Source organism: Aristolochia californica, unplaced genomic scaffold (assembly GCF_029961685.1).
Source record: "Aristolochia californica isolate CCGP_79_NKW_82.1479 unplaced genomic scaffold, dmAriCali1.0.hap1 SCAF_4, whole genome shotgun sequence".
In the NCBI taxonomy this organism is placed as follows: Eukaryota; Viridiplantae; Streptophyta; class Magnoliopsida; order Piperales; family Aristolochiaceae; genus Aristolochia; species Aristolochia californica.
Genome location: NW_027182103.1, coordinates 46,536,131 through 46,559,721, shown reverse-complemented (window position 1 = coordinate 46,559,721; position 23,591 = coordinate 46,536,131). Strand labels below are relative to the sequence as shown.

The 23,591-nt window shown below is 39.8% G+C and overlaps 5 protein-coding genes across 13 annotated transcripts in view; 2 read left to right on the top strand and 3 right to left on the bottom strand.

The window, feature by feature from the left end:
* Positions 1-903: 903 nt before the first annotated feature.
* Positions 904-4,565, bottom strand: LOC137962856 (uncharacterized). Of its 3 annotated transcripts, XR_011115175.1 has the most exons (3): positions 2,052-4,565; positions 1,249-1,718; positions 904-923 (listed from the first exon to the last, which is right to left on the bottom strand). XR_011115175.1 is itself a non-coding variant. In XM_068809963.1 (2 exons), the coding sequence occupies exon 1, from the start codon at positions 4,236-4,238 to the stop codon at positions 2,091-2,093; it is 2,148 nt and encodes a 715-aa protein (XP_068666064.1). In that variant the 5' UTR covers positions 4,239-4,565; the 3' UTR covers positions 1,141-1,718; positions 2,052-2,090. The 3 variants fall into 3 exon arrangements, 2 of the variants coding, with proteins under 2 accessions (XP_068666064.1, XP_068666065.1); XM_068809963.1 differs by lacking the exon at positions 904-923 and having other exon boundaries at positions 1,141-1,718; XM_068809964.1 differs by lacking the exons at positions 904-923; positions 1,249-1,718 and adding an exon at positions 1,798-1,807.
* A 2,816-nt stretch (positions 4,566-7,381) lies between these two features.
* LOC137962947 (histone H3.2) lies at positions 7,382-8,040 on the bottom strand. The gene has a single exon (XM_068810090.1). It carries the CDS (start codon positions 7,966-7,968, stop codon positions 7,558-7,560), a length of 411 nt encoding a protein of 136 aa, XP_068666191.1. The 5' UTR covers positions 7,969-8,040; the 3' UTR covers positions 7,382-7,557.
* A 387-nt stretch (positions 8,041-8,427) lies between these two features.
* Positions 8,428-12,015, top strand: LOC137962946 (OPA3-like protein). The gene is made up of 4 exons (XM_068810089.1): positions 8,428-8,714; positions 10,285-10,419; positions 10,592-10,678; positions 11,808-12,015. Exons 1-4 carry the CDS (start codon positions 8,583-8,585, stop codon positions 11,958-11,960), a joined length of 507 nt encoding a protein of 168 aa, XP_068666190.1. The 5' UTR covers positions 8,428-8,582; the 3' UTR covers positions 11,961-12,015.
* A 460-nt stretch (positions 12,016-12,475) lies between these two features.
* On the bottom strand, positions 12,476-18,995 carry LOC137963015 (uncharacterized). Its single transcript, XM_068810191.1, has 7 exons — positions 18,388-18,995; positions 16,939-17,166; positions 15,939-16,012; positions 14,482-14,641; positions 13,778-13,897; positions 13,557-13,665; positions 12,476-12,931 (listed from the first exon to the last, which is right to left on the bottom strand). Exons 1-7 carry the CDS (start codon positions 18,625-18,627, stop codon positions 12,750-12,752), a joined length of 1,113 nt encoding a protein of 370 aa, XP_068666292.1. The 5' UTR covers positions 18,628-18,995; the 3' UTR covers positions 12,476-12,749.
* A 1,534-nt stretch (positions 18,996-20,529) lies between these two features.
* LOC137963832 (protein ILITYHIA) overlaps positions 20,530-23,591 on the top strand; it is a 32,608-nt gene continuing 29,546 nt past the window's right edge. For all 7 annotated transcript variants that reach the window (XR_011115248.1, XR_011115247.1, XM_068811043.1 and 4 more), the window contains exons 1-5: positions 20,530-20,876; positions 22,145-22,521; positions 22,604-22,735; positions 22,822-23,203; positions 23,300-23,446. Coding sequence is in view for 5 of the 7 variants with exons in the window: in XM_068811043.1 (XP_068667144.1) it covers positions 20,762-20,876; positions 22,145-22,521; positions 22,604-22,735; positions 22,822-23,203; positions 23,300-23,446 (1,153 nt within the window). In the remaining 2 variants the exon portion in view is untranslated. The remainder of the gene's footprint in view (positions 20,877-22,144; positions 22,522-22,603; positions 22,736-22,821; positions 23,204-23,299; positions 23,447-23,591) is intronic.

Sequence of the window (23,591 nt, the reverse complement as noted above, 5' to 3'; positions counted from 1 at the left end):
GAAGGATCTTTGCACAGGGACAATCCGTTTGACGGATAACACTAGAGATGAAATGTATGAGTGGCCGGCTCATAAATCTATGTCTTATCCAATTCATGCCTTCTCTCAAGTCAAAATCGCATCATCCATTTGATATCATTGATTAGGTTATCCGATTCTTCCCATTTTGACACACATTCTTTTTAATTATCATTAAAAAAATTCTACTCCTATGCCAAAAGAGTTTTCATAGCATGCATGTCTTCGCAATAAAAGTCATAAGATACATTTCTCAACTTCATCTTTTATCTCAACACAACCATTTGAAATTATTTTTTCTGATTTATGGACTTCTCCAGTTTTGTCACAAGATGGTTTCAAATACTATGTTATTTGTATTGATCACTATACCAAATACATATGGTTTTACCCACAAATGCAATTAATTTTCGGTCTTTAATAGGCACTTCTTGGATGAAACTGAAACTTAAGTAATGGGGTTGAATTTTTGTCTAGAAAATGCAGGGTGACTACCATAACCACCAAGCATATGAACATTGGGATGGGGCCAAAAACCCAAAGCAATAAAGTAGTGGCAACATAGAGTGCTCGGAGCCCGAGTGACAAGAAATGGCTTCCTCTTATAACTGCAGTTTGGACATAACTCAGGAGTATATCTAAGTCCAAGGTGCTCATCAGAAAACTGGCGTGCACCTCACTGACTGAACGAAGGCAGTGAAAGGCGCAAGGAAAAAGGAGAGAAGGGTTATATATTTGATGGAAGAAGTGGATTGGCTTGTGTCTCCAAAGATGACGCTAGCTGATATAAGCTTGGGGAAGGAGCTTCCTACCCATGTCCCTATGAGTGAGCTCAGGGTAATGGAAAGGGAAGCTAGTTAAGCCAATCCGATCTGAAGCGCTACCCCTGTATTACTTGGAGCTCCCTGGAAATGAAAATGTTCATCTTAGTTTTAGAATTAGTAACAATCCATGTTTTAGAATTTTTGGTAGGATGTTCTGATTGACTGGGCTGTTAGACTACTACCCTGTAGCAGGCACATCTACAGCGATTTTATATTTCTGGACAGCTGATTGATGCTTCAATTGTTTCTGAGCCACACTCGTTTCTTGCCAAAGAACTCGGTTAAGAGTTATCGATTTGGTTAATTATAATATCAACTAAGCATAAAAGACATAAGAATGAAGAGAAACACAAGCATTGGAAAACCAATGGAGCCATGACAAAAGCAGAAGGGAAAGATCACTCACCTGCATCATCCTTTCCACCCAGACCATGTTGTTATGGTTCTCATATCCTATAACAGTTGCGTGAGGAATTCTGAGGATTCTGTATAGAAGGATGAGATAGTAACTGAACATGATAACCAGCCCGGCTGGAACCAAGATGAGGTCCAAATATTCCTTATGAAACATTTCCCGGTCTACACCCTCTTCTTCTGATGACTACAACATGGAGAAGTTCAGGTGATTCATCTATTTATCCCTGCGGATTCCTGCTTTCAGTTTCGAGACTAAAAGCAGAACCGTTCAATTCTTGTCTTGATGCTAATTGAACTTGATGGGCATGATTCATGTTTGGCAATCGAAGGCCAAGAATCGCCAATTTCGTAGATCCTCAAGTAATGCATCTTGTTCGCTGCCGGCGAAGAGAACGGGATGGAACCCATTAGCCAGCTACGTCTCAAGTCGAAGCAGCGATGAAGATTCTGTTATTTCGTCTGGGGAAAAAAAATTACATTATGATTTCTCCCGAAAGGCTTCAAGTTACATTGCAAAAAAATTGGAGATGAAGATTCTGTTATTTCGTCTGGGGAAAAAAGGCTTTATTCTCAGATTGGAAGTAGAAAGTTGGAACTACAGAAACCCGATCTTCGAGGTGGCGGTGATGGCAACGAGCGTTTAAGATTTCAGAGTTTTTCGGACTCCGACCCAGAGCCATGCCCACGGTGGGAGGAGGGGACAACAATTAACGTTAAATAAATAAAAGGCTGATGTACAGAGTACAAAAAGGACTGACGTGAAATTTTAAAAGCAGAAAAGCAAGAACGTACCGATCTTAACCCAGGCGACCGGAGCCATTTCTACAGTCATCAGAAGCCGATACCAGCTGCGCCGACGTCCACAGGGTGCTGCTGCACCTTCCGGCTCTTCCAGAAGCATGCCTCCGGCGCAAGCTTAGCCGACGACCTCATCGGCTCCGACTTGCAGCGCGTGAGCACGAACGGGTCGTACGCCGAGGCGTTCACCAGCTTCTGCTCCACCGCCGCCGCCATTGACGGAGCGGTCGGAGTAGTATGAGCAGGGTTAGGTTTTGCTGGCGGCAGCGGCGGCTTTGCCGAATTACTGTCGGTGCTCAACCTCCTGCGATCATCTGCCGCTCCCTCCGTCGCAGCCTTGGACTTCCTCTCTGGTCGCCATCGCTGGAAATCCGTGCGGCAGGCCCATGTTTCCTTGGAAACCTCAATGGACAGCTTCGGTTCGCACAGCATCAGTGACAAACAGTCAGGGAGAGACTTGTCTCTCTCTTCTATTCGTTCTTGATCTGCGCCGCCGCGGCCGTCGGCTCTTTCGCCATCTTCTTCTTTTCCTACCCCTTCTGAGCTGGTCTCAGCGGTTGACGTTTCCTCTTCTACGCTTGCCGTTGTTTGCTCTTCAGATGGTCTGACTTTACGGGTAGATGTCGCTAGTTCCTCTGACAGTACCGATGAAGCTGCGGGAGACGAAGACGAACAACAAACTCTTCCCTCCTCATTCGACTCACCCTTTACTTGGCTCTGGTCACTCGTCTCATTTGTTTCATCAACTTCTTCAGGTTCCTGCAACAGCGTGCCCGTCACTCCTGTTTTCTCTTTTTCTGCTTCTTCCTCATATGTTTTCGGTGACTGCGTCTCCTCCTCCTTTTCCATTTCTTCTCCTTCCTGTCCTGATCTCTGCAGCTGCAATTCACCGTTTTCTTCCTTTTCTTCTGTTGGATCTTCAGGATCCTTTTCTTCCACCTCCGATTCCGTGGATTTAGGCGAAGAGTCATCTTCCACTACCAGCTCCTCGACGTATTCAGGCGAAGAGCTTTTTCCCGTAACCGGCTCCTCCACGAGGTCTGTTGCTGAGAATTTTTCAACTGATTTCTCTTCCTCTTTCCGAGTCTGTTCTACATTGTTCCCTGTTTCTACTTCCTTTCCCATAAGTTCGTCTTCGTCACAAGCGATGTTTTCCAGAGCGATCTCTACTTTCTGTTCTTTTCCAAGCACCAAATTGCCCTCAACCAAATAATTTTCTTCTGCCTCTTCAACATCCAACGTCCTTTCATCATCGTCGTCGTCGTCGTCTACTTCTTCGGAATCCTTTGGTGCAGGCGAGTCCCAGAAGCTCTGGGCATACGAAGCCATTCTAAACGGCTCAGATCTGCATCTCATCAACAAAAGTGCATTTTTGGGAGGAATGCATACTCGTACAGGCGCGTCTTCCTCTACTAAGACCTCCTCGTCGCATTGTCCTCCTCGTTTAGCATCCTCCGCTTCTTCTTTCTCTCCCCTGTCTTCCACTGCCAAAACCACCTGCTCCTGCAACCCTCTCCTTTTCTCCCCTTCCCCCTCTTGTAAAGCCATTAACCACCTAGCAAAAACAGCCCCACACGTACTCGTGGTCGTCGTCGCATTCCTCTCCTCCCCCTTCTCTCGATCGACCCCAGACGAACCACACGATGAACGACCTCCACATGGCTGAAAACAATTAAAGTCCGCTGCAAAAGTCCTCAACGCTTTGCAAATACCAAGGGGCAGCGAAACACATCTCTGATGCCTTCGCCCCAGTCTCCCCTCCTCCGCCGCCTGGTCTTTGCCTTCTTGAGATCTTCTTAAACTCAGCTCTCCTCTTTTCTTCGACCTGACTCTGATTTTCTTTCCTTGCTTCTTGGTCTTAACTCTGACCTGCCCAATGCATGTGACTTTCGGGGAAGTGGGCTCCGGCGTGTCGAAAGCGCAGCCCTTTTTCTTGCTTGTGGTGAGAAACATGGGGGAAGCCTGGCCACCTTTGAGACTGCCATTATGCCGTAATCTTCTGCTAAGCGAGGTATGGAGCGAAGACGATGACGAGGACCCATCACGAAACTTGTCTGTCCTACCTGGACTGTGGATCGACTTTGAATGCAGTCTCATGGAGGATGAGGAAGACGAAGGTCTGGAAGTGAAACAGATAAAAAGCTCACTGCTCCTGCTACGATGGGGTCTGTCTCCTTCCATGGCATTCGTCCATAACAAAGAACCAGAAACGCAAAGAGAAATGCAAATTGCAAGCAAAGAAAGAGATGAGGTTTTCTGGATATTTCTCGCGTCACTTCTCCTCCACTTGAAGGAGAGCGGACGCAGGGATGCAGTCCCTGAGAGAAGCACCGTAGTAGGAAGGTCATTGTTCGTCTGTGATGACGAAAATACCCGAGTTAGTGAGTATTATAACCAAAATGCCAAATTGATAGCCGTTTGTTGCTCCTCTCTGGCTTAATCATTGGCAGAGAAGTGAGAGATATCTGCATTGATGTGTAGGTTCCTTTGGCGAGGGATACCACAGAAATATATAGTGAGACAGACCGGATGTAAGGTAAAACTCATTCTGGCGAAGTCATGGTATCTAGAAAACATAGCATGTGTTAGATAGGCTGAATGGTAAAATCATACATAAATCCACATGTGACATATATAAGTATCTAGATTGTAAGTATCTAGATTGTAAATGTGTGGTTCAATTCCAACATTGAATAGATCCATCTTATGCATCTGTCATCCTCAAAAAAAAAAATTTCCTCATCCTCTAACCCGTAACTCACGCTCTACCACACCCTTCCAAGCTGAACCACCCCGACAATTCACTTTCGATTCTGTTCGCCTCGCCAACTCCCCCTTCGTTGTTACCTCACTCTTTATCGATATTGAGAAATAAATAAATAAACAAACCAGACCTCCGCAACACCCCTCCCGAAAACCATTTGTCATTCTTCTTTTCATCATCCTACAAACTCCCCATGCATCCCTCACCGTCGCCCAACCTTTGTCGCCGCACTGAGCCCAACCTCCGTCCGTCGCACCTCCGACAATTCCACCTTCTTCTTAGAGGCTTCACCTCTATCATCATCATCATCGACCTTATACTTTCAACTTTTCAAGGATAACAAAATTGCTAAGCCAAAAAGTCAATTAAAATGACAACCTTTTCATTTTGTGCATGAATTAAAATCACAATCTTGTTATCACTCTCACATAAAAGCACAAGTAACTCAAGAAAATATTGTCACTTCAAAATAAAAAAGCTATTACCTATAAAAGTAAGTCATCAATCCAAAAGATATTTCCTTCAAATCAAGTGATTCCTTTTACAAATCATATAATCCTTCTAATTTACTCCATTATTTCCTATGGTAGTTAAGCATTTCAACAACCAGAAAAAATCAAAATTAAAAGATAATGAGCATCAAAGCCAAGCTAGTGAGAAAAGAAAATCATTAGTTTCCCTTGAACACTAAACTTTGATTATTTTCACAAAATATGAAAATAGAGATATTTGTTTTTGAGTAGGAAACTATCCAAAAGAGACTGAGTTCCTATGAAACACATTCAAAAGAGAAAAATGGGAAAGACAAGAAAATCTCTACTATAACCTTCCATGTGTTGTTAACATTAGGAACCTCTAAGAATTCAAATGTCGATTCTTCTTTAAACCAACCAAAAAACAGAAGTGCCCTTTTGCATAGTACATCAAAAATAAATCCAAAGTTAACATTACTACGTAGTAAAAAAGTAACACGAGGATAAAACTAGTTTAGAATAATGATTACCTCGACTTAAATATTTGCAACTTCTTCCTTAAAGTCTGAATTAGTTTCTAAGTCCACATGCATTATAGAAGAAGTTTCCACACAAACAAGAATTTAAACAAGCAAATAAAAAATATAATTAGCTTACATACTTCATTACCACCCAATCCTTTCCACATATTAAAGCTTCAAAAGTTGACCTGCCATGTTTCCCGTACTAAAAACTAGTTTTGATGCTACAGTAGATATAGGAACAACCAATATATCTTTTATAACTAACATCAAAGTCGGATACCTTAATGCATTTGAGAACCACCATCTTAATATATCTCAGTCTTCATCCAGGATAAAAGGTTGTTCCAAATAACAATCCAACTCAGACCTCAAAAGGTTAACAGAATTGCTAGCACTAACATATGACCAAAAATTATTCAACTATTTTGAAGTAGCATTAGCACCACTAGGAGGCCTGAGAGGTACTCAACTAGACTTTGGTTTGCCTTGGTATTCACTCAAAGGATATACAACCCTTCACGAACTAATCTCATCTCTTCATCTGCATCAATATACAATAAAGGATAGAAACACTCCACAATTTTCATTTTATACTAAGGATCCAAAATGATTGTCACAGACTCACAGCTAGAATGAAGGAAATGATTATCCAATATTTGTCAAAGATTTTTCAGAATCTGCCTAATCCACAAGCAGTACTTGAATAGATCATCAAAAGCATTCGAGGATGAGATAGCCTTCTGAAAAATTCGAAAATGGGCAAACCACTAACCATCAATTTCAACAATCAGCAAACTACTTTGCAAAACAACCAAAATGAGAGACTTTCACATGATATCTATTAAACCGAACAAAACAATCGATCACTTACCATCGGGTTGCTAGTAACACCTCTCATACCAGTAGAGCAATCAAAGTTATCAATCCGTCACCAGACGGCAAAGATTAGTGTTACAAGGACTCTGCCCTTCGTGAAGATCGTGCAGAGTCGTTCTCTTTGTCTGTGCGCCATTTCCACCCACTTGAAGTACTTCACACTACACAAAATTCACACTCATCACAACAGATTCACTCCAAAAAAAAAGACCATTATCAAAACATTCAACATAAACCACCCAAGAAGACGACAAACGAAAGAAAAAAACGAAGTAACAAAAAGTTGACCAGTAAATAAATTCTTACACCGAAGAGGTCTCCCCAAAATGCCGGAAGTCAAAACTCCCTTGAGAGCAGAAGTTAAGGACCGAAAGACGACGGAAGGTTTGGATTCCTGGAATCTGAGAGACAGAGAAGACGAAGAGAATGGCGACGAGGAGATGGGGTAGTCAGAAGATAGTGATATAGAGCAAGATTATACAGATTTCTAGGGCTTATTTCTGTACTGCGTCTTGAACTGCGATGTAGAGCGTGATGAACAATCCAATAAAAAAATACTTTCCACGAAAGCTAGCAGCTAAAATTTGGAAAATTCCACTGTTTCAACGCGAAAATACAACCACCAGGTTCGAAAGTTCCCTCAAGATGCAATAAAAGCATATAGTAACAGTAAGCTAAAATCCCATAACAAAAAAGAATTATAAAAAAACTTTCCTTTGAACAAAAGCGAATACAGAAGCATACATTGCTAAACCACAAATCTCCCAGATGGAAAGACAGATAATAATGTGCAAGACAAACAAGAATCCTTAATCCCCATCTAACCTACACTTATTTACATCTAAATACCATCGCTTCCCCCCTCAAGCACGCTCACCCCTGATCCTTCTGGCCAACTGAATGTCCTTGGGCATAATGGTGACTCTTTTGGCATGGATAGCGCACAGGTTGGTGTCCTCAAAAAGTCCAACCAGATATGCCTCCGCCGCTTCTTGCAAAGCTGCAACTGCCGAACTCTGGAAACGCAAATCCGTCTTAAAATCTTGCGCGATTTCTCTGACCAACCTCTGGAAAGGTAGTTTTCTGATCAGAAGCTCTGTACTCTTCTGATACTTGCGGATTTCCCTTAGAGCAACAGTTCCGGGACGGAAGCGGTGGGGCTTCTTCACACCTCCAGTGGCCGGAGCAGACTTCCTCGCAGCCTTAGTGGCCAGCTGCTTCCTCGGCGCCTTACCGCCAGTAGATTTTCTTGCCGTCTGCTTAGTACGCGCCATTGAAATGGGATAGGAAGAGAGTTAACCAGAAAATGAACACGAAAGCGCAAAATCAGTAAAGAGACCTTTACTTGGAAGTTCGATTGGAGGGGGTGAGGAGAGGCTCGAAAAGTTTTATAGGGGGAAGACAACTGCTTAAATCCGCGCGCGATGATAAGTTAAAATTTCAGCCGCTGATTATATGAAACCCATCGACGGTCCTCATCCGTTCGTTCCACTCCTCGCGGATCGCGAATTTCTAATGGCGCGAACGAGGAAATTGCAAGTCCAGACCAGAGGGATTTCAAAACATGGCTGACTTAAACTCCAGACAAGAATTTCTTAAAACCCGGCTGGGTAGGTTTCTGTTCGTAGCCCAGCCCAGGCCGGATATCACCCTATTTGCACGGGTTGGTAGGACAACTAACCCGACTCTCCAATCGACCGGTTGCCGGGTTGGGTCAGATCTGGGCTCCTTGTAACTGGGGCTTCCGCTCACATTCGAGCACGCTCAGCGTCGGCTGCAGAGAATTGGAGAAGAGAGAAGGGAGAAGGGCCAACCAACGAGGAGAATGAGAATCTAATATAGAACAGAACTCGGACGAGTTGTTCATTTCACGCGCCACACCAGAATTATGGTGGTTCTTCCTGTGGTGAAACTTGGAACGCTTGTTCTGAAAACTCTCAGCAAACCCATTGCTAATAGGCTGAAAAAGCAAGCCGGTCATCATCCAAGTTTTCGACAGTTTATCATCAATTTTGCTCAGGTTCCAGCTTTCTACACCATTTCTCTCTCTCTCTCTCTCTCTCTCTCTCTCTCTCTCTCTCTCTTTCTCTCAAGTTTGTTCAAAATCGTCTTTCCGTGCCGTGTGAGTTCTCTCTTATTCCTGATCAATGGAATGTTTGGCTTTCTGATTTGGGTTAATTGTGTTTTTGCATTTGCTCTTTATAATGTCTTTAGTTGATTGATCGTATGACTCATATGATGAATGACTGATCGGGTAAAACTGAACGAGAACGTCCTTCTTCTTCTCGAGTCCAGGAATTACAATGGAGGCTTATTTGTTGGAATTACAAAAATATCACCATTTAAAAAGGCGTATGCCAACTATGTGAGGCAGCAAGAGCAAGAAGAACCTTCACAGTGACCAATTTGGCCACTGGAGAGAAAGTGTCAACAAAATCCAAACCTTCCTATTGGGTATAGCCTTTAACTACCAAACGAGCCTTATATCGGTCCACGGAACCATCAGAGTTAAACTTGATTTTATAAACCCATTTGCAGCCAATGGTATGTTTATCAAGAGGCAGAGGAGTGATGGTCCAAGTGTTGTTTGCTGCCAGAGTGTCTAACTCGTCACGCATAGCCAACCTCCATTCAGGACACTTTCGAGTCTTTGGCTGTTTAGCTTTCGTTTCCACCTTAGCTGTTCATCGCACCAAGTTTCACCCTCGTGCTCGGGTTTGTGTGTTTCTTGGTTATCCGGCTGGTGTGAAAAGTTATAAATTCTATGATGTGGAGACTAAACATGGTATCAGAGCAGGTTGGTCCCGAGTTCGAGTCCCGCTCCCACCGAATTTTGTCTCAGGTATTTCTGGTGAATTTGTCCTAGGTTTTTCCAGGAGTTTGTCCCAGGTTTTTCTGGTGAATTTGTCTACGGGTTTTCCCATGCGGGGGAGTGTTGGAATTTGTGTTCATATCGACCGGGCCAGTCCTTGTATAAGATCTGTGGGGTTGCTTTCCTAATATGTTCGAGCCTTTTAGCGCACTGGTTTCAACACTTATCAATTCACGTTTTTATATACTTATTCTCGTGATTTTATGTCTAGCTCTTCCTATAAGGTTCACAAATATCCTTAACTGTATTAGGTTATGCAAAGTTAAGCACCGGTGCCGTATTTTCTCACTTAATAGTTTAGCTGATTATGAACCTAAGCTTAGGCCTCTTTTAATAATAAGAAAGGTCATCCTGGAGTGCATGTCATTGACCTTCACATCTTACTTTATTATGTTTTCAGTAGCAAGTTTTCTAGTGCCTTAAGTATAATTAAAGCTTGGGTTTGAGTATTGCCGTTGAATAGATCGACGCCATCTGATGCTGCACCTCTCGGAATCTGAGACGATAAGAATGGCACTTCTGTTGCCGACTGTTTTGTAGGATAGTGTTTTTAGTGTTAAGCGCCTTGGTTGTGTTTCATTTTCTAATGTTATGTAGCTCTTATTTGATTGCTTTACTATGTTAATGATTTCAGTGCAGTTCTCATCACTCTAATTGAATACTACTTCTTTTGATGATCCACTTATTTTAGGCCTCTTCATAATTATTGAAATATCAGGCAAATCATCGCTTCACCACGAACTTGCAAAGACGCCTTTATGGTCATGCAACTGATGTGGAAATCCGCCCTCTGAATGAGGAGAAAGCAGTTCAGGCTGCTGCAGATCTCATTGGGGAAGTCTTCATTTTCTCAGTAAGATTTTTTAACTACTATTTTTTTTTTCTGTACCTCCAATTCTCATAACTACTTCACCATCATTTACATTAGCATGTTGAGATTTCTTATTATTGGAGGTTATGTGCCCTATTGGACCTCCCCGAATTATATTCTGCTACTGCAGCAACTAATCACTAGATACGAATAGGTTGGAGGAGCTGCTGTAATCTTTGAAGTTCAAAGAAGTGCTAGATCAGAAGCCCGCAAGGAGGAAATACGCAAGCAAGAATTGGAGGTAAATGAAATTGTCTTTCGTATTAAGTCTTTTGTATCTTATTGTAGTCCTAGATAGATTTTCTCAATATGATGCTAAGGAACCAGCTGGATGGGAAGCTGAACAACTCTTGCAGCTGATTCAATCAGTTTGCCTATGTTGAATTCTCAGCTGACTTAGCAGTTTCACTTAAGGATGATAATTGTTGAGGTACAAGATTATTGCATCTGTTAAAAATTGGTGCTTCCACTTTTTGCAAGTCTCTTAAAAATTGCTACTAAATTGTGGCTTTACTTCTAAAGCCTTGTATAATGCTGCTGAAAGTTACTCCATTGAGGTTGAAGGATAGGCTCAGTTACAAAATGATAATGGCACCCAAGCCAGTTCCTACATGAAATTCAGGAAATCTGTTATGGTCAATAATTTAAAGATGCCACCTTTGAAGTCTACCTTCATAGAGAAGGATAACCTCAACCAATGCAGCTGAAGATTAGACTTTATTAAAAAAAAATTTGGGTCGGTTTACTAGATTAGTCTTTTCTCATTTCATTTCTACACACCAATGGTTCAATCAGAACTTTTTAGGACTTTGATTGTTGGGGTATAGCACATTCTGGGCAGACTAGCATAAATGGTCTTCAGGAATGATGAATCTCTGCTCCATCTGGGCAGACTAGCATAAATGGTCTTCAGGAATGATGAATCTCTGCTCCATTGTGTATTATGTCAGTTGCTTTATTACTCGTGAACAACCATGGCTGCAGATGATCAATTGAGCTTATTGCTATTATGTGTAACTAATATGAACATCCGAAGATGGATACAGTGAAATCACAAATTTGTCACTTCTTTTATTATGCAAATTTTGTTGCTTCCTAATTGAACATGCACACGGTTCTAGTATAAAGTTCTGCTGTGGTATTTGGAGGGAGCCAAAAGATGTTTAAATTGTGGCTGAAAAATGCATACCCTCTTTTTCCATGTATTCCCTTTGTTGTTACACTGTATGCATTATAAGAAACTTGTTACCACTTCTTGTATCATTAAGAGAACTGCAGCATTTGTTGAGGATCCAACATCTTTTCTCATTTATTTTTCCCACAAGCCCAGAACCTTCTTATTGGTCTGAGAATTACCCTCCTTTGTTTAGGCAATGAAACAAAAAGACGAGGAATTAGCAAATGAAGTAGAACATCTGAAGCATAAACTTGAGGAGTTGGAGCATCTTGCCAGGGGAAGAGACCTCAGCGGTATTCTAAACTTCAAGAATTCACATGTATCTGCAGAAGACAAGTCAGCCTAGCCATGTAATATGATTTTATTTTATTTTGGTTAATTTTGAAGTTTGGCCCAACTTATTCACCGTCTTAGGTGTGATGCATCTAAATCTGGTTCTAATTCTTGCCTTTTCTTGGCTAATCGAGCTTGATGTTATAATAAAAAATTATGTACTCAAATAATTGAAAATAACCAAAGAAAAACAGTGCATACTTTCTTTTTATATCTTTAATTGTAGTGTTTTTATGTTTTGTTGAGTTAAAAGAATTACGGAAAAAAAACTCTTCAGTATGCTTTCAGATTAATGCCCTTTAGCTCAAGTGCATCAGCTGTTTTTAATGAGGTCAGGGATCCGTCTCTGGCTTATCTTGGATCCGTACTCAAGTTTGCAGGTTTAGAATCAAATAAGGTTTCATATTTTAGTCCAAGAATGTTATCTGGCTGTGCTTGACTGGCGTGGATACGAGGAAATAAACTTGAAAATCCAGTATGTACGCTAACTGGCTATTTCCTCAGATCTTTCAATTGGAAGCCATTTAAACTGATGATAACAATGAGCTTGAGACAAAAGCTAGCAATCAAATTCTAACCACTGTCATCACTCACTTGATCAAGCTAAAAAGATAGCACCAATAACCATGAACAGTTAAATGCTTCAAAGCTTGGTGGTTACTTTATGACAAGAGCAAAAAGAAATTTTACACAACTCTCTTCAGATGCATCGAGCAAGATGGAACTTCGCAGTCATCTAGGAGTAGCCTTAATTATGAAAGGCATTTTTGTTACGAATCCGATTGAGATTTTGTGATCTAGTTCAGTCGACTTCCAGAACCACCTTACCAGGTATTATCCTTTTGTCTTTAGCTTCATGGGCCTCTGTTACTTGCGTAATAGGGAACGTTTTCTCCACAGGTATCTTAAGCTTTCCAGCATCTGATAGTCTACGAATCTCATCTAGTCCCTCTGGATCAGCTCTCATGTACGTCCACCAGTAGGCTGCGCTTCAAAATGCAGATAAACATTAGATAATAAAAATCAGTGTTAACCTGACCACAATTATAATTGATAGCTAAGGGACCTTATAGATATCCATGTCATACTCTCCTACAAGCATGAAAGTCACTACTGAAAACTACTACGAACCACCAAGATTTATCATCAAGAACCAGCACTGTACAAAATTATAAGAGGCTGAAGATTTGTTCTACTGCAGATTTACCTGACACTTTCTACATTCAGGTAGAAACTATTTTAAAAAAGAAACTTTGTAGTGATCATTTTTCCATTTATTGGTATTTCATGAGCCTCATCTTCTTTTTTCCATGATATTTACTTTATCAGAGATTACAAATGTTTTAATTGCCATATGATCGTCTTTATCACTATTGTAAATTTAATTACCACAGCTCTTAAGGGACGGAAATACTCAAAGTGTGACAGTCCAACCTGAAAAGAAATGTCCTTTTAGTGTTCAAGTGGTTGAGACTAGAAGCAGACTCATATGAACAAATAAAACATCATCATTAAGTAGACTCCTACTCCACTACTAATATTAATGTTAAAATAAATGGCAACAATTTCATATCCACCAATTTCAAAAAACATTTCATATACTCCATACCTATTCCATGGGAGTATCGGTATTGAATTTGTTTCTTCAATAGGATGGCTGTAGCTGCTGGAAGCCCGACAGTTAAGCCATAACTATCAGCCAGAGATGCTGCTTCTCCCTAAGGTAGAAAAGGAGTTCATAAAAAATGGTCACTACACCTGGCATCTGATAGACAAACATACACAGGTACTGCAGGTTATGAGCTGAAATTATGGGCAGAGTACTCTCACCTGCAGAGTCATGTAATGCCCACCTTTCTTCAGAACATTTATGCCTAACCTCTCAGTTTCTGGTATCCCTATTGTATCTAAAACAGCATCAAACTGCTCTTTGAGAGCTAACTCAATATCCTGTGCACCAAGAGATAATAGAAAATTACTAGCAAACAACTCTTGATGACACCAGTTTGTCTAAATACCAAAGAAATTTTACATGTATGAAAGACGTGTCAAAAGGGTACTTGGATGACATGATAGTTTGTAACAAGAGAGGCTTCTGAAAAGTTCACAAGCACATGAACATTAAACATGTGTTGTTATATCACCACCACAACACACAGACTAGTGTGGTGATCATATCTCTTGAAAAATGGCCTAAAGCTACACATGTTTCTGCATCTTATCAGAAAGAGGAATGGAGGGTGCAGAGAAGCGTCATCTCTATATTGCAGTGAACTTTGCAGCATAACATGATGCTAATAAGGGAAGTGCTTATCATCAAAGGGCATACAGAACAGAGAGATAGACACACTTAAAACTGCATTTCTTAGGGCGTCAAATGCTGTTGAAACTTAAAATCAAAACCGAGAATGGGACAAGAAAAAGGAGTGCATTAAACACATAATTGGAAATGCAAGACAGTACATTAAACTTCAGTATACTCAATTTCTCTTCAAGAGATCTCTAGTGTTTGTCAAGAAAAACAACTCCCTTACCTCTGAAGTATAATCAATGGCTTGCTCAGCACCTAATTCCAGAGATCTCTTAATACTTTGATCACCACAAGTAGTTGATACCCTGCATCCTGCTGCAACAGAGATCTGAATTGCAGACAGTCCAACTGCACCTCCACCCCCCAGCACCAACACCTTTTGGCTGGGAATGTAAAGAAGTATGATAAGACGAGGAATGTAGATGATATAAATCCACACAGTTAGCAAAAATAATCCACCTTAACATAATCACCAAAAGAACACACAGATCCAGAGTATCAAATGTATGCAGCAGTTTGTGTAAAAGCTTATAGTGATTAACCATCAATTAATTCTCCACCTCCCCCCCCCCCCCCCCCAAAAAAAAAAAATCCAAATCCAAGCTCTTTATCGACTCAACAAATATTGGCTTCTAAAATTTTCAGGATGGCCCTTTCAAATCTATCACAAATCACATCAGTGTCAAGTTTGGATTCCTCTATTTTGCCTGTCTATCAACTGTCATCACTACTCGTCAACATTACCCTTCTCTATGGTGCAATAACATATCTGAGACAAATATTTCCAAGCCATCTCAGACAATTCTTTTTTTTTCTTCAAGAAAGTTGTCAATTTTATTAAAAGAACAAGAAGAAAAGACAAGCTTGCAAGAGCAAGACAAAAACGACACTAAGCCATCTCAGACAATTCTTTCTTTCTTGTTTTTTACATGCTACTCCTGAAGCGTTCCTTTACAAGTGCATTTCCAACTATCTAACCTAGGTTCACCACACATGCTTCTCAACATTCCTTTTTGTACTGCACTCATCACATTTAGGTGATATATAGCTTATGAAGTATGGATGGTCTACCAGGTGCCTTGGCGAATTTCACTCCACCCTTCTCAGCATGCACCCATAAAATGGCAATTCAAACATAGTACCCACTTCAAAATTCGGGTCTATCCTAGGTGTCGTGTCCTCCTCAGCTTCTCCAACATGGAATTTCTACCTCAAATTAAAAACTAAAAACACAATGTACACTTGGTAATTTAAAGTGTCATGAGTATGAACTGGTGATTACATTAACTTGTGATTTGAGATTTGACTATGATGATCCTAAACAATTACATATAAGGTGTATGGAATAAAAGTACCTCCAAGTTATGTACACTTAATTTCTTTTCATCCCACACCTATATCTTGTCGCATGCATTCATGGGTGCAACAAGGTTGGTCGGACTCTCTCTATATATACATATATATATGTGTAAACACACACACGCATAGATATATATGCGCATAGATTTGAATGTGTTAGGTAAGTTTTATTAGTCACAACTATTTTTTCTTGTTTTCCTAATTAAAATTTTACCCTTCAAGAAGAAGCACAAAGAATGAAAACACCACAGATTGTTATAGATTAACACTAAATAAAGTACAAGGCAGGCCAGACAGCTGAATTTCCATGAAAAAACTTACCCTTCGGTAATCCTTGCTGTACTCCTCAGAGCACGCCAGGCAGTTAAGGCAGCAAAAGGAATAGCACTTGCCTCCTTCAAGAAAAATATAGATAATACTTTAAAAACATATCGCACATAAACACTGACAACAGTCTTAATGAAGATGCAAAAGAAGATTATAATATTGGAGAAGAAAAGGGAGAGGCAAAAGGTATAAACTGAAGTAGTTAAGATGCAGACAGCTCTTGGCATCCAGATGGAGGAGTTAATGATCAGAGATAACTAATGCAGAATTTTGTTTTGTTTTAGAGCAGTAACACAGGAAGTTCAGCTGACAGTTAGAACAAGAGAAACTGATGCAATCTTCCAAAGAGGGCCTGCTACTTGAAAGTTAGCTGCATGCTTTGTGGACATACAGGCAAATGAGGATCCCAACCTGTGTCATAACATGAAGAGATAGAACATAGATAAGCCAAGGACAAAAGAGGTAACAAGTCCTTGTCTTAGTAGTTTAGTTTCAATGATGGGCAGTTGGCAATAATCGTCATCATTATCGGTTCAACCTAGAGAATCCTACACACCAGGTGAGTGAGAATTAGAAAGTCGTACAGCTGACTGGACAGAAATAATAGCTCTATCAATCAATCTTTGGCTTATGGTTTATTATGGGTGCCTCAAACTTTTGGGTTAGTCCTACGGTTCACATTTTATTCCTTCTCTTTTCAAACAGGAATAGGTTCTGAAGAGTTATCAAAGAAGCCCGCTGTTCAAAAAGTGTAGTAGCCAGACAAATAGAAGGTAACAGTTTCTCTAAATAATAGCCTCCATTTTACAATAATGAACAGAATAATCACTCATCTAATCATCTAAAGCCACAAATAAACTTTTTTTTTAACAGTAAAGCCATAAATTAACTTCCCACAGTTGTTATCCTACAAGCGACAAAAAACAATAGAGTGCTTCAATTAAATGCAAATTTAAATATGTGAGAGTAACTGCTAATAGGCAGATAGAATTACCACGTGAGTGAGTGAAGGTGGTTTTAGTGCAAGCTCATCCTCGTCAAGAATAGCATAGTCAGCGTAAGTTCCTCTCACAGCAGTTGGATGGAGGGCACCAAAAACCTCTTGCCCAACGTTCAGTGACCGAACAGAAGCTCCAACTGCTGCAACTTCACCACTAACATCACGACCCAAAATCAGTGGCAGAAGGGGCCCAAATATGGAACGGCCATAACCAGATCGCATCTGAATATTGCAAAATTGAACCACTTAATAAATGCTGACCACATTTTCTGATGCATACCTACAATAATTATGTGATAACTGGTAAGGAGATGGAGCAATGTTTATTATAACAAATAAAATACTAAACCATATTCGAATACAGATTTTCTGTAGAAAAGGTTAATTGATCATGAGTTCAAGTGTTGGAAAAATCATCTAGAGCAGTGTACATCTATCAATAAAATACATGCCTCTTTTAGAAAGGTTACTGAATTATAACCTCTATGAAGCCTTTGGTGAACTAAATTTCCACCAGTCAAGTAGGAGCACAATCCTTTGGGGAACGAACCGAGTACAGTCCTCATGATACTCTCCCTCTCTGCAAATAAATAGTCATGGAAACTGTTCCGTTTCCACTGATTCTCTTACTCTACATTTTTAAAAGCATGAAATTACAGTTATTCAGAGTCGAAATGTACCAGCCTGGTTGTGGAACAGTAGTTTAATATGCCTCACTCACTCCTAAACCGTTGTCAATTAAATGATCTATAAATAGGAGGCTTCTAGTGTTAGATATTAAACTGAACCACACATTTACAATTGATTAAGGGTGGTATTTATACAATTTAGGATAGAAAAGATAAGTTTTACTTGAAAAAAATTTCAACATGGGATAAATACAACAGGATCTTATCCGATAATTGGAGAAATTATATTAATCCCTTATCATGTCCCCTCGAGATAGGTCACTGTTAGAGAGACCAATCTTGTCTTGAAATAACTGAATCTATGAACTTGGCACTGGCTATGTACGGAGATTTGTTTCGAGGGTTCTTGGAAGCAAGAGGACGAGAAGAGTAGCGGCATTGGTAGCAGCTGGGGCGGACGGAATCAAAGAGAGTACATTCTCCGATGAAGAGATGTGGAAGAGGCTGAGGCGGACAGAATCGGGAGAGCACATCGTCCAGTGAAGATATGTGGAAGAGCAACAACACTAGTAACAGCTGGTGCAGGCGGAATCGGAGAGAGCACACCTTTACAATTGATTAAGGGTGGTATTAACTGAAGGTGCTAATCCCTTATCATCTAGATTATCTGTTTCAAATTTTTTTATTCCAGTTTCAAAACTCGATGCTTCCACAAAAAAAACAATAATGAACTCCATAATCTTTCCACAAGTGCACGACTGTTTTACATTTTGGCCTAAGAACAAAGGGAACGATCAATTAGAATGTAACTCACGCGCGCATCGAGAGGATTGATGGAGACCGCACGTGTACGAACAAGGACCTGACGAGGCTTCAGATCAGGGACATCTACATTTGATCGCAACTCCAGAACTTCCGGACCGCCAAACCGCGGCAAAACCACAGCTCTGCACGTTGTGGACATGTATCGCAGCGGCAGACTAGCCACTGTTTGCCGCACTTTAGCTTTCTCCACAGCTGCTCGAGTGAAGCAGCTAAGCCTCCAGACGGTCATTTGTGCTGTTGTCCTTTCGGCTAATTGGAATCGACGTCTACGAGCGGGGCGAAAACTATGAAATAACCTGCCGGAGATAGAGTCCTGCAGGCTGCAGAGGGCAGAAGGGGTCTCCAAATGGGAACTTGAGCGAGGAAGGAGCACGTCGGTGTGTGCAGAAGCTGAAGATGTGTTCGGTTTTCGTCCACAATCACGAGGCGCTCATTAGACACCTGTCCCCCGCCGTCGCCGGTCGCTGGCACTACTGTGGGTTTTCGCTAATATGCGCATGTTGCGTGAAGACGATTAATGACTGACTAGGTTTAGCTAGATAAGCTTCTGCTCAGGTTTGCTCCCCTACTTGCCAACATTTGATACGTCCGGGTCGATACTGGTTAGTTACTTACTACTTTGATTGCAAGATTCCGACAAAGCACTAGACACAAATTAAAAGTTAATTATGTAGGTACGGCAAGACAAAGTCTCTGGGCGAGCTCTTTCTAGATTCCTCAATGATTTTGATAAGCATTTTTAGTAACATTTTTATGTCACCTAAGTTATCTTATTCTAAAGGTATCACGCCTTGAATATATATCAAAACTCTTCTGCTTAGGTTGCAAACTTCTGCAATATCGTGAATCGGATAATTTATTAATTTATTATTAAAGCAAAAGCTATATCGTCTAAAGTATAATAGATTTGACAAAGATATTTTAGATAAAGAGATTCTTAATGATTCTTTCAATGTTATTGTAGAGGAAGTAAAGAAAAAAGGGAAATGAAAGGAGAACAAAAGCATTAAGGATAACCAAGTTTAGAGTTTTAGAAAAAAATACCCAAAGCATTGAGAAGTATAAAAGAAAATTGATATCCTCTCTCACCGGCATTGTATTTATTACATATAATTAAGGTTTATAATCTTAAAGAAAAAATATATATTTATAACCTCACTCGATGAGGTTTACATAAAATATGAACAAAGTATTCACAACTTGGTACAAATATCAATAAACATTTTTACGTATAATGCCTTAATAAAGATATCTTCACATGAAGTATGTATATAAACCCTCTTATCATTACATATTTAATGAAATAACAGTCTACTTCGGTATGTTTGGTGCATTCGTGAAAAACCAAATTGTTGGTTATGTAGGTACCTACTTAATTATCACAGGCCATTGGCATAGGATCTACAATTTGGATCATGCACAATCAACGTCGTAATAGTTAGGAGGCTTACAACCCGTGTTTCTCCTATAACAATCCATTTTAAGGAGCATTATTTAAATATTTAAAGATTTTACATCTAAAGACATTTTCTAATATAAATAAGTTAACGTATCAAAATTCACTTTTTCTGAACTAAAGAATATTCCAATGGTTTCATCAAAGTATAAATCTTTACACATATAATCCGTGTAAGGAATCCTTACTATGTAGACATCAATTATTTAATTTATCTCTATTCACTCACTCAATGGTTATATGAAATTTTAATATATCATGAGATTGTCAAAGCTAGGAGATTCTATCCACCACTGATGGGTTAAGTACTTGCTTTCCGCTCCTTGACAGGTTAGCCTGTTGGGGAAGATTGGCTAGGCTTTTGACATGGCGAATATGCTATTGTCACAATAACGTAACTTTCATATATTTTGACAATGTCATCAATACATATTTTTTTCTTGTGAAACTATTTTTTAATTATTTTTGGGATCGTTATATTCTAAAGTCCAATAATATAAGCAAGTGAAATATGAAAAAAGTACATTCTAGACTTCTGATTCTGGTTCATGAAATTTGATAGCAGTGCAGGTTGTTTTAGTCATTTAGATTTTTAGTCTTAAGTTTCGTAAATCTTCTCCGATAAATTTTATTATCGTTGTTTCCGTTTTCCGGCTATGTAACGCGAGACGACGTTTCACAGTCTCAGCGCCCTAGACCATTTATCTCCTTGGTAGAAAAGGTCCGATCTCCAGGACTGAGGAGACTAAACCCTGCAGGCGCTCGAAAAACCCTAGAAGAGAGCTTTAAATCTCAGTGTCTGCTTTAGAGCTTCATTTACATTTCCAAATTATATTTGAAGACTTCCATATCAATTAGAACTGGACTTCTGAGGAAGTTTGATTGTAGCTGTACATTCACTAGATCGATGGCGCAATCGCTGGAAGTGGTGGCTGCTGCTGCTGAACAGGTGTCAACTTCCTCAGTAAAGAAACGGATTCGGATCTTCAGAAACGATGTCTTGTCTATTCTACAAATTCCAGGTTATTTCGTCTTTCAATCACTTGGGATACTTGACTGGTTTATGAGTGTCTGTTTTAGTTATTCTTTTATGTTAGTCTAAGTGAACTCACAATTACTTGTTTAGTGGAGCTTAATCGTCGCATTTGTTGTTTGGTCGATCTTTATATTGTCGTCTTTATTTATTTATTTATTTTTTGGAATATTCTTTTCTGTTGCCGCTATTGAGCGGTTTCTTCTGTTTTCATGGTAGACTTCGAATTTTGGTAACAGTCGATTAAACAAACTCAACCGTATATCACTATATGCATGTTTTTAGACGTTTAATAAAAATTTCTGGCATGTTCCAGGTTTAGTCGTTGCGCTGTATCATTTTTCTCAGCTTTGATAGTCTAGTTTGTTGCATATCAAAGGGATAATCTTGTTTTATGTTTCTTTCATTTTAGATAATTGAATTTATTGAAAGGATGGAAGAGTTATCATTTGCTTATTTTATTGATGAGCATTGAAAAAGACCAAGGATACAAGTGCGAGGCTCTAGTTTATGATTGGATACAATAAACTCCTTGAAGTGACACCGGTGCCTTGAAGGCTGTCAACTTTTCCTAATTCCGTTAATCTAAAAATGCTTGTCATTCCTACAGGAGCAAATACCATTTTTTTATTTTTACCATGACAATTCAATTGTATTCTTCCAAAGTGAAGAATGCTTGGGGGGTCAAATAGATCTTTATAATTTACCCAGGGAAAGCGGTTTTGTTGTTTTGGAGTTAGCGTTGGTTGAAAAGTAGAGACAAAGTGTGTATTGCAGCTAAGAAAGAGGTGTATAATGTCAATCCAAACGCATTTCTGCAGGGAGAGAGTTCCATCAACAAAACTAGCTTGCTTACGATTCCAAGAAGTTTCCCTCCAGTAATAATTTATAGTTTGCTCATGCTTGTTTAGGAAGAGATTATATGCAGTGCATGTGGCTGGACTAGCCAGATGGGGTGCCAAATCGGGGTGAGAAAATAGTCATTTGGTCACTTCTGTATACTTTAATATAGGGTTCATGGGCCAAGTCAATTTTTTCTTCTCTTTTTTTTTTAAGATAAATTGAAGAATTGAAGCTCAATTTAATTGCTTAAGCTTTTTCGGTCCCTTCTCCATCTCTCTGTTATTACTTCCGTCAAGCCTGATTCTACCATCGATGTTGATTCTTGAGTGAGAAAGTCCTTTAATACGAGTGGGAAAGGTTTTCGGTCCCGTCTCCATATGAATTGTGGTTAATATTCTGGTCTGAATTTTGCAGAGATACCACCGGATTTTGCGTCGCTATTGGTTGATATGATTTTCAAAACGTTATTTATTTATGATGATCGAGCATCAAGAAAAGCTGTGGATGATGTGATTATCAAAGCATTGAGTGAAGCTACTTTTATGAAGTGTTTTGCTGCCACTCTTCTTCAGACTGTAGAAAAACAGTTAAAAACTCAAAGCCCTTTAGGTTGCTACAAGCTTCTTAGATGGTCATGTCTTCTTCTGAGATGGAGCCAGTTCACTTCTGTATCAAAGAATGGTTTTCCACGTATTGCTGCTTCACAAACATCCCTTCTTCATATTCTACTTCAGGGACCATTCCGCATTCAAAGGGCTTGCAGGAAACTTTTTTTCCATCTATTCTTTGAGGTTCATTCTGAAAATGTTCCTTTATCTTTCCCTCTTGTTTTTATTTATTCCATGCATTTCCTGATCATTTTTGCATTTTCAGTTGCCAGATCTTTACAAGCTCTATGTGGAGGAGCTGAAGAGTTTGAGGATCTCTTGTGGAGATGGAGGTGAAATGGTCCAGTTATTGCTAGAATTTTCAGTCACGACTTCTTCCCTGTTTGATCAATACAAGGTGTGCAATGTTGTTGACTCTCAACTTTATAAATTGTCTTAAGTAATTTGCCTTTTTCACTAATAAGAGGTCAATATTTTTTACAGCCAATTTTTCTTGACATATACCTAAGGGTAGTTTTGAATGCAAGGGAGAAACCAGCAAAAGCACTGAGTGAAGCTTTTGTTCCATTGTTCAAGCTTATGCCTCATGAAGACTTTAAAACTGTTGTGGTGCCATCCTCTGTGAAAATGCTGAAGCGGAACCCAGAAATCATCTTGGAATCTGTTGGGATTTTATTGAACTCGGTCAACCTTGATTTGAGTAGATATGCTATAGATCTTCTCTCTGCAGTCTTACCACAGATCCGTCATGCTGATGAATCACGAAGGGTTGCAGCTCTGACTATTGTGGCCTGTTTATGTCAAATGTCCAGTGATCCTGATACTTTGCCAGCGGTTTTCAACACTTTCAAAGCTGTGATAGGAGGTTTGGTCTAGGTCATCTCTGTATCTGTCTTAGCGCTTTCTTTGATTGTAGGAGTGTAATTCACTGCCTTGATTACATTAACAATGACACAAACAGGTTCAGAGGGTAAGCTATCATTTCCGTACCAGAGAATTGGAATGATGAATGCACTGCAAGAACTGTCAAAAGCTCCGGGTGGAAAAGGTGTAAATAATCTGGCACCTTCTGTGGGTAGCTTTCTCATAGCTATTTACCGAGATGATGGTGAGTACATTTCACTATTGTCTTTCTCTCTCTGCATGTTGTCCTTCACTTTCTCTTTTTCTCTATGCTATTTTGAGAGTTTTCTTAATTTATCGAATTTGAATGATAAACTCGAGATATTGGTTTTGTTGTAAATAAAATAAAG